Source organism: Spodoptera frugiperda, chromosome 22, assembly GCF_023101765.2.
Source record: "Spodoptera frugiperda isolate SF20-4 chromosome 22, AGI-APGP_CSIRO_Sfru_2.0, whole genome shotgun sequence".
In the NCBI taxonomy this organism is placed as follows: domain Eukaryota; kingdom Metazoa; phylum Arthropoda; class Insecta; order Lepidoptera; family Noctuidae; genus Spodoptera; species Spodoptera frugiperda.
This window is the reverse complement of record NC_064233.1, coordinates 693,849-704,089: the sequence shown is the minus strand read 5'-3', so window position 1 is coordinate 704,089 and position 10,241 is coordinate 693,849. Positions and strand designations below refer to the sequence as shown.

At 38.6% G+C, this 10,241-nt stretch overlaps 1 protein-coding gene and 1 long non-coding RNA gene across 2 annotated transcripts in view; both read right to left on the bottom strand.

Moving 5' to 3' along the window:
- Positions 1-2,729: 2,729 nt before the first annotated feature.
- Positions 2,730-10,241, bottom strand: part of LOC126912136 (uncharacterized) — a 196,196-nt gene continuing 188,684 nt past the window's right edge. The window contains exon 2 of the long non-coding RNA XR_007706781.1: positions 2,730-2,823. This is a non-coding gene — a long non-coding RNA (uncharacterized LOC126912136). The remainder of the gene's footprint in view (positions 2,824-10,241) is intronic.
- LOC118279786 (cyclin-dependent kinase 6) lies at positions 2,761-10,185 on the bottom strand. The gene is made up of 7 exons (XM_050702766.1): positions 9,863-10,185; positions 8,281-8,449; positions 7,306-7,447; positions 6,525-6,692; positions 5,340-5,500; positions 4,181-4,316; positions 2,761-3,334 (listed from the first exon to the last, which is right to left on the bottom strand). Exons 1-7 carry the CDS (start codon positions 9,969-9,971, stop codon positions 3,248-3,250), a joined length of 972 nt encoding a protein of 323 aa, XP_050558723.1. The 5' UTR covers positions 9,972-10,185; the 3' UTR covers positions 2,761-3,247.

Sequence of the window (10,241 nt, the reverse complement as noted above, 5' to 3'; positions counted from 1 at the left end):
ACACACTTATTATTGCCAAAGGCACTCATTTTAATTACAATAATAGTTTAGAAAAACAAAATACATATAAGGTGTTCTAAAAGTATCTGCCACGGCTTTAATGGGAGGTAGTGTTGTGTTTGAAGATTATAATAGTGAAGAAATTTCGTACCCCGGACCAGTTAATTCAATTTGAGAACATAAAGAAGTTAAATAAACATTGACTCTACTCTGTATAAAGTGATTCACAAATACGCACGATGCGACAGAGACAGTGAAAGAGATAGCTCTTTCATAACAAACTCATACGTAGATTTTTTTGTATGAAAAAAAATCATAATCAATAATTTATATTTACTATTGTAATCTTCAAACACAACACTACCTCCCATTAAAGCCGTGACAGATACTTTTAGAACACCTTATATGTATATAAAAAATCTTAGATGCACAATCCCTACTACTATTGATAAATTTCAGTATGTCTGTTACTCACTTATATGTATTACAAACTTCTAAACCGATTTCGATGAAATTTCGTACAAAATATAGACCTGTGAGTTATAAGTACTTTCTAAGATTATTTAGACACCACTGACAAACGGTGAAGGAAAACATCGTGAGGAAACTTGGGCTTATAATTTTCTAATTACCTATAAGTTTGAAATCCACATTGAGCAAGCGTGGTGATTAATGCTCAAACCTTCTCCATGTGAGAAGAGGCCTTTGGTCAGCAGTGGCCACTAATAGGCTGAGGAAGATGAGTAGCTTAATAATTATGGAATAGGCATCTAGGACCTTTTATATACAAAATATTATTACAAAATGCATCTTAATACCATACAATCAAATATCAACTGTATTCCTTATTGCTAAAGCAGATTTTCGAGTAAAAAGGTATAAGTTTATAAAAATAGTAACAGTTTCAATCGAAACTAGGCTCTATATTTAGGCACTTAAGGTTTTATTTTGTAATTGACAATTTATTAAGACTTATTTGAAAAAGTTTTTTCAGGAGTAGTTTTAGGTTGCTTTTTCACCAGAGACGTGCTATGCTACGTTGCTGTGGATGCGTTTGGCTTCCACCAATCATATTCATTGGTACACATAGCTTAGCACTGGTGAAAACGGATTCAGTTAAGCTATGTTTTTATATGGAAAGATGCGTGTTATGGATGACTTCTCTACTATCGATACATCGCATACTCGAGCTGCGCATCTTCCTCGCACAGCTACATAGCTTAGTATCAGTGGAAACGGTCACATAGTTTCATAGCTTAGCTATTACATCTTCGCAGCATAGCTACATAGCACATCTCTGGTGGAAAAGCACTCTTCAACCTTTTTTAAGTTCCTGATAAATATTAACTGGTAAATAACACTTATGTTAGTTTTATTTTTTAAAGATTAAATGCAAAAACTAGATACGTTTTACCAATAGGAACCTTATTGTAATGTAACAAAGTCGATTTTCCTTCAACGACTATTTTACTTTGAACAAATTTTTTAAGAATTAAATTCGATATTGTCTAATGAAATCTTTTGATAAAATTTTCATAACAATAATGTAATAGGCAAAGTATTGCTATTTAAATTTAAGTAGGTACTTATGGGTTTCTATATGTTGTACTTATAGTTTTTAAGCCAAGTGTACACTAGAGGACAAATGTGTGCCGGTCTGTAAGCCGAGCAAGTGTAGCTCGCCGCCCTAACAGAACAAGACCCGTGAGTACGGAGTGTCGCGTTCCGCGTGCGCCTCAAAGAGCCATCAGTACCACCACAGATGGGGCCCAGTAGGGCTGATGCCGAATCGGAGCTGCGGACTACCTAGCGGGTTGCGGCTGCGGGTTGCCGGGGCTCCGGCTCGAAAAGCAGGCACAAAATTAAATGTCCTGCGACACATGTCGCCAGCGACGAAGGGTGTAGTGAGAGTAAAGAGTGCAGGCATCAAACCCGCTACAAGTTGGGCGGCAGCCGGTGTCTCAGCCACCGCACCAACCGTGCAGGCAAAGTAGTAGACAAGCGTTAAAGTTGCATTTGGATAGAGGCTCTGTATTGTACTTGTAGCGTTGGGCATAAGTCGCGCGATGTATCCTTGGCTTTATAGGTGTATGTATATAGAAAAAGCTTAACAATTCGAGTGAAATTACCTATTAAATACATATTGATATAATTAAAACATATCCTGCCTGAATTTGTATACTATGTACTTAACATTTTATTATAACGTTCGTGAGACATACTAAATTAATTATTATGTTATCGGCTTACTCACGTAACTGTTTGACGAGGAACTCGACTAGTTTCAACCCATGCTAGAGGCTCATATTCATGAACAGCATTCCGCGACACACGACGACGCGGCAACTGCTGTTCTGCTACTGTTTAGTAGACGTGATTGTCAGCTACTATTTAGTAGCTGCGATTAGATGAAACTAGTCGAGTTACTCGTCAAACAATTACGTGAGTAAGCCGATAACATATGTAACAATTGAATATACTTAGTGTTAAAAAAGTGTTATTTATAATTAATACATAAGGTTGCTTTATGTTTATTTTTTACGTACAGAAAAAAAACCGAATGGAGGCAAATGAGCAGACCGGTCATTAATGGTAAGCGATCAACGCCGCCCATGGACACCCGGAACACAAAAGGAGTGACTGATTCGTTGCCGGCCTTTTAAAAAGAAATACGCACTTTTATTAAATGTTTGAAGGTCGGAATTGGTTCGGAAAAGACGGCCGATTTGTTTTTACATTTGATAGGTCGACGTTTGGCTGCTATCTCGCCTGATGGTAAGTGATGATGCGGCCTACGATGGAGCACGTCTGCCCATAAGCAACCTATTCACTCGGGCCTTGAAGACACCCAGGTTATACCCATCAGGAAACACAGACTCTGGCAAGGAGTTCCACTCCCTAGCAGTTCGCACAAGGAAGTTTGAAGCGAAGCGCTTATTTCTTTAGAAGCACTTTTGTAAATCTATACTAATATTATAAAGCTGAAGAGTTTGTTTGAACGCGCTAATCTCCGGAACTACTGGACAGAATTGAATAATTATTTTTGTGTTGAATAGTGTATTTATCGAGGAAGGCTATAGGCTATAAAACATCACGCCATGACCAATAGGAGCCGAGCAGAGCGGGTGAAACCGCGCGGAAGTAGCTAGTTATTTATAAATAACACTATAATTTTACTCCTACATACATAAATGTAAAAACAAAATAATAATAGGTGGGCTTATTCCATGTTTTACTAATGTCGGGCTTACATGAGCGGCTCATCAGTGAAGTATGGATGTTCGAGGCAATCCAGTGCCGTCAGTCGTTTGGCCGGGTCGAATACCAACATGCCCTGGAAAAGATTAACAATCATATTACTAAAGTACCTAATAAAGTACCAGTAAACCTTATAAAGTCGGAGCTGCGGACTACCTAGCGGGTTTACCGGGGCTTTGGCTCGAAAAGCAGGAGTAGGAACGGGGTGGTTTTTAGTCAGTAAGAGTCTGACACTCCTCCCAAATTTAATAACAATTTTCCAAAGGAAAAATATTATTAAATTTTTAATGGTGCAAATAAACTGTTTTTCTTTCTTTCTTTCTAGACATATTTTTTTATTTTGTCACTTAAGATAACAATACTTAGATAAAACGAATTAAAGTTTAGAAGTGGGAGCAAATACGTCATTTCTACGTATAAAATGTACCTAGAAGTGACATCACGCGATGTTTCAAATCAATATACCTTCGAAAGTATTTGTTTCCGTAATAAAATAAAAAATACGTGTCTAATATTTTAAAATAATCTACAAGACGGAATAAAATAATATTAAAAACTAGCAAACCAGGCGAACTCCGTTTCGCCACCGATGATTTACACTGTTTTTCTGCTTTTCTCTTGAATTTTCTTTGCTATAAACCTCACGGAGCCCGAGACCTTTCCAACGAATGCAAAACCGTGGAAATCGGTTCGTGCGTTCTGGAGTTATAGCGTCAGGAAGGAAAACCCGACTTTTATATTATATACTAGCTGACCCGGCAAACTTCGTATCGCCTCAAACATTTTTGTTTCGCTTTTAAACATTCCCTGGACTTCCGCAAATAATTTAAGACAAAAAATTAGCCAAATCGGTCCAGCCGTTCTCGAGTTTTAGCCAGACTAACGATGAGCAATTGATTTTTATAAATATAGATAATATTACCTTAATAAGTTCTAGTGCTTGAAAGTGTATCCTAGGCAAGACTTCAGCGAGGTCCTGGGGCTGGTACTCGGGGAAGCTGTCCAGCATGATGGAGACGTTGTCCGGCCACTCCGACCGGGACGGTCTGCCTATCAGTCTGCAAGGAAATAAGTAGTGTTTAGTTATAGCATCAAAGTATGTTCCGGAGCAGATCTACTAAGAGGACCCGGTGCCCTTTACAGGTGTTGAGGGTGGCCACCGGGGTGGTTTTAGTGAGGTAAAAATCCCACACTCCCTAGTCTTTTATCCCCAAAAAAGCTAGGCGCCTTTTGAAGGTTTCCCCTTTACAATTTGTCACCAAAAAAAAATTCATGGATCAAAGTATGTACATATATGTAACGTCACACCATTGTCCACGAAGTGGTAGGCAGAGGTGCATCACGGCACGTAATGTCGCTCTACAATGTACACCCACTTTTCACCATTTGTGTTATAAGTCCCATGTAATAGTGGGTGAGCCTATTGTCATAATTATACTAGGCACAATACCCGACTCCGTGTTACTACTAAGATTTTTTCCAAAAACAAAAAAAAAACAGTAATACTTTGTCTGGCCCAGGAATCGAACCTGAGGCCTCTTGTCGTACTTGCGACCACTTGACCATTGAGCAGGATCAAAGTATTTTTGAGGAAATCGGTCATGAGTGTGGGAGAGTCATGCTTCGGCACTGCTGGGTCGATTCGACCGGAGTGATACCACGGCCGAGCAGAAAACCGACGTGAAACAACGCTTGCGTTGTGTAATTGAGGTTACCGGAGGCTCAATTACCTCATTTTTCCCAATCTCCGATTTCCCAAAGCCCTTAAATTCCTAACCCCCAAATAGCTGACAATGCACTTGTAACGCCTCTGGTATTTCGGTTGTACATGGGAAGCGATCAAAGTCAAAGCATTTATTTCAATTAATCCTAAATTAGATACTTTTGAAACGTCAAACTGAATTATCCGTCAGTCTATCTGTCAGTGCGGCAATTGCTTACCATCATGTGATCCATCTGTTACCAGCCATGTTCCATAAAAAAACGAGTATATTCTAACCACATCACAATTCCCTCGTATATAGCACCCACGTGAAGAGTAGCGGTGGTCACATCTACCACAATGATGTACAGCATCTCACCTGAATATACAATGCAGTTGGTCGGAGTCGGAGGCTCCAGGCAGCAAGGGTTTCCTGGTATGAAGCTGCGCTAGCACGCAGGCCGCCGACCACACGTCCACCGCCGTGTTGTAGCTCGTGCCTAGCAGGACTTCCGGGGGGCGGTACCACAGGGTCACCACCTGGGGGCGGGAGGATGGCGGCTTCAGCATCATAATCACCCTTATATACTAGTATTTAATTGTATTGCAGTGACTTCAGCACCGGAGTGTGATTTGTTTGCAATGAGATGGATAGATGTGTGTCGTGAATGTTTGAGATTTTGTGAGAGGATGGATGTTAAGTAATATAAATTAATATTATGCATTTTGTAAAGATGTGTTTATGTTTTGTGTTTATGTTCACTTAATATTTAGGTTTTCTTTTTGTTTAAATATAACAAAAACAAAATCTTGTATCTCTCTTGTTGAGAATTGTATTAGTTTTTATTTTAATTTCTTCTTTTCGCTATATAACGTAATGGCGTAAGCTGTAATGTTGTATACATATGTGAATTTGTAAATAAATTGTGTACCCACATTAAAATAAATAAATAATCACTTGCGATGGCAGTTACATAAGTTTTCTAGTTATTTATTACAACTGAGTGCCTCATTGGTCGAGTGGTCGTAAGTGCGTCTGACGAGCAAGGGGTTTCGGGGTCGATTCCTGGGTAAAGTATTGCTAGGCTTTTTATCGGCTTTGCGAAAATTCCTCAATGGTAGCACGAAGTCTGGAATTGTGCACAGTATAAGGCAATTCATAAACTTAATTGTCATAGCTCTATATCATATTATTGCTACGACATGGCATCCGGTTACCGGATCCGGTGATATTGCCGGATCCGGTAGGCAACAAAATCATACCGGATCCGCCGGATTACCGGCTCCGAATTGTAATTCTTAATTGTACATATTCTACACACCAGGATCTACAGCTGGTTACTAGTGGTACAACCATGAAAACACCGTACATGGAGCTGTTCTCTCAATATTTAATCCTTGATAATATATTTCATTATGTATTTTGTTTCAAACTTTTTCATTTCTATTTATTTTCAGTTTTCGTTGAAATATATACATTTGTATTAGGCTTCTGTAGACGAGTACTATTTGTAGTTTCATTTAAATCATATGATAGATCTCTATACTGTATAAGATAACATACCACACTAGTCAACTTCATATCAGTGTCGTAAGTCTTGGCCAGGCCGAAGTCAGCCAGCTTGACCCGGCCCGAGCAGGTGACGAGCAGATTGTGCGGCTTCAGGTCGCGGTGCACGATGCGGTGCGAGTGGAGGAAGTCTATGCCTGATAGAATGTCGTACGACATGTTCTGGGGAGGGGGAGAAAAGAAATAAGTAATATGCGTACAATGGGCGGTCTTATCACACAATGGTGATTTCTTCCAGACAACCTTTGGATGGAATAATTAAAAAGAAAACAGATTAAGGGTAGAAGTGTGCACAAAAAGAAATGAAAAGATGGTTATTAATATTATACACTAGCAATATACTAAGTATATACATATATACATACAAAATATATAAATATTTAGTAGTGTGTGGTATAAGGTTATATTAAATTAAAAACTGCGTCGTTAGTCGAGTTATTAGATAGCAATTGCCGGACAATGGGTCTCGGGTCTCGAATCCCGTGGCGGGCAAAGTATTATTGAGCTTTTTTCCGTTTTTCGAAAATTTGTCTGTATGAAGTAGCATGGAGTCTGGAATTGTGCCCAGTATGTGGCAATAGACTCACATGGGACTATTACATGCGACTTTTTTTTAAAGCGGGAGAAAGTCATCCAATGACTTCTCCCGCCTTGGACAAGGCGAGAGGGAGTGTCAGACTCTTACTGACTAAAAACCACCCCGTTCCTACTCCTGCTTTTCGAGCCGGAGCCCCAATAAACTCGCTAGTCAGTCCGCAGCTCTGGTTTAACTTACCCTGATGACTCCATGAGACAGTGGTGACTGTGACCTCTTCAGGAATGACTCCAGATCCTGGTCCACGTGCTCAAACACCAGGAACAGTACCAGCTGCTGGTCGCGCTCCAGGGATTGGCCGCCGTGGCAGACGTCTAGGAGTCTGCGGAAATATGATGATGGGATTAGAGTTTGGTTTATGTTTATTGTAAAAGAAAAAAAAATGTGAAATACGGACATACGGACGGACGGACGGACGGACGGACGGACGGACGGACGGACGGACGGACGGACGGACGGACGGACGGACGGACGGACGGACGGACAGACAGACAGACATGACGAATCTATAAGGGTTCCGTTTTTTGCCATTTGGCTACGGAACCCTAATGAGATACATAAGACTAATCTATCTATCTATAAAAATGGCTATACTTATTACTCAGATTTTTATACATTAGAGTACTTATAGCCATTTTTAACCATGTTTAACTGCCGCATTCAGACATGTGTAATGGTTACTTATACTATTCCTTAGTAAGTTGTATTGAAAACAATTGCTAAGTCACCCAGTGGTGTTGTAACCCATTAACTGATATTGAGTTTGGCAGTAAACTTCCCATTCTGAGCTTTATTCTAAACTTTAATTTTATTATATAGCGCAACAAAATAAATCAGTAGAAATAAATTAAGAGGAAAAGAAAAGATAACGATAGTTCCCACTGAGAAATTTAACACAGGAGACAGATTGACTGAAGCTTAAATGCACAATAAGAGATTGTACAACTGGGAGAAGCCCAATCAAGCACCACGAAAATTTCAATGTAAATGTGTCCTATGTGTGTATAACTATTTGCTTCCAGTAAATGGTATGGCAGAAACGCCAAAACACACAGAGTTCAAAACCACTCCCCATGTTCTACAAGTCCCACCTAAACAAATCACTAATGTACTTTGACTGTTTTACTACAATGAATAAAGATTTATTATTATTACCTGACAATATTAGGATGTCTATAAGCCTCCAGCTGCCTCAGTAGTGCAATCTCCCGGAGTGTGGAGAGAGGGATCCCATCCTCGGTGAGTGCCACCTTCACTTTCTTCATAGCTACTATGTTGCCTCCATTGTGGAGGTCTCGCGCTTTGTATACTGTGCCGTAGGCTCCTGAAATGAGAAGTATTGGTTTAAAATTCATGCTTATTTTTTATCTCCGAGGAGTGTATGAGAGGAAGAAGTGGTACCAGGTGAGATGTGCATATTTGGCTGTATGGTTGACCTGGTGGCTAGGCAACTGGGCTGCCGTGCAATGTTTAGAAGGTTCGATTCCTGCGCAAAGCTTTGTGTGATCCACAACTTGTTCTTTCGGGTCTGGGTGTCATGTGTATGTGAACTTGTATGTTTGTAAATACACCCACGACACAGGAGAAAATTCTAATGTGTGGCAACATTAAAAAAAAACGTAATAACTACCCATTTTTTGCTAGTAATGTTATTTGTATCTTGTTCTATTGAATTAGCTCAAAAGGAATCATATCTTAGGAAACAGAGAGTATAGTTCTCTAAGATTGGAAAAGAAGAATCCTCCGACTAGGTAAAGTGTTTGTGCTTGCTTGTGTAGCTGCATGCACAGCCTACTCAGAAGGCTATGTGCGCTGCTCATAATAGAGAGTGCCTCTGTGACTCGAAACTTGTAGAGCTTTTCTCCATTATTATATTATGTGAGTATGCAGTGATTTTTTTGTTGACTTCCTCTTTCTATATTGACCTCCAGATTGGTGGTATTTAGCTGAAAAGACCTCAGCGGTTGACTCTAATCTAGTCAGAAAAGGCCAGAAGAAAAAGAGTTGATCTTCTTATAACTGTGTGTATGTATATTTATTACCTACTGAGCTTTTTATATTGTAAAATGAATTATATTTAATTAGCTGATCCGGCAAATTTCATACCACCTCAATATGCTTTCTCACATTTTAAACCTTCCTTGACCATAATTAGCAAATCGGTCCAGCCATTTTCTAATTTTAGTAAGACTAACAAACAGAAATTCATTTTTATTTATAATAAGATAAGAAGATTAATGTTAATGATAAAAACATTACTCTAAGTTTATTTAACTTTGTGTAAAACTTTTAATTTTTAAAAAGTCAAAACAGTTACTCTTATGTTCGGTTCAGTTAAAATAACTTTAAAACCTAGTTTTAAACAGTATTTTAACTTTCAGCAATGACTATTAAGTTATGGAAGAATAAAGATTAGAAAGTAGTAGTAAAAAACAAATGAATAAAATAGAAAACACTCATAAAATCATTCATCTCATGTAGTTATGCCATACCATATTTTGTATCATCAAAAATAACAATTTGTAAATTAAATTACACATGAATAACGTGTTTATAATGTTTAATAAACAAAATAGAGTATTAAAAACAATATTTGATACACTAAAAACAATAAACAAAAATAAATAAACAATAAACAGAATTTGAGTCGAATTATTTGCGCGAAAACATTTACGCCGGCGTCGCGACGCGCCGCGATAAAAATTAGGTTATTTCTGTTACAAAACTTGTTACGTACCTGTTCCAATTACATTTAATTCTTCATATTTCTTTGCATTTTGAAATAATGTGTTTACATCGCTTATAGAAGCCATAGGGGGACTCGTTGAAGTACTGGCTCCCGACATTTTCGTAAAAATCAACTGTTTTTATCCTTCAAACTGGGTTTTAAACACTTTTTATTCACTTTTAAACACTTTATAGTTAGAATTTGATAGTTTTTACCATTATTTAACTAAAAACACGTGTTGAGAAAAGTTTTAATGTTTTGTCTGAAAGTTTAACGCAAGGGGAACGGAGTGCGCGGGGGTTGATTTGACTGGGGGAATGTCATTGCCCGAAACTAGCTAGCCACCTGTCGATTAAGCGGCAAAATTGAAAATAACAATGCGCTCTAA

Bases quoted from the DNA above. Each gene is read 5' to 3' on its own strand.
- LOC118279786 (XM_050702766.1), bottom strand. From the start codon at position 9,971: ATGTCGGGAGCCAGTACTTCAACGAGTCCCCCTATGGCTTCTATAAGC. The intron at 8,450-9,862 runs GTACGTAACAAG...TTCTCATTTCAG, and splicing joins ATTAAATGTAATTGGAACAG to GAGCCTACGGCACAGTATAC. The intron at 5,501-6,524 runs GTATGTTATCTT...TCCCGCCCCCAG, and splicing joins ATATGAAGTTGACTAGTGTG to GTGGTGACCCTGTGGTACCG.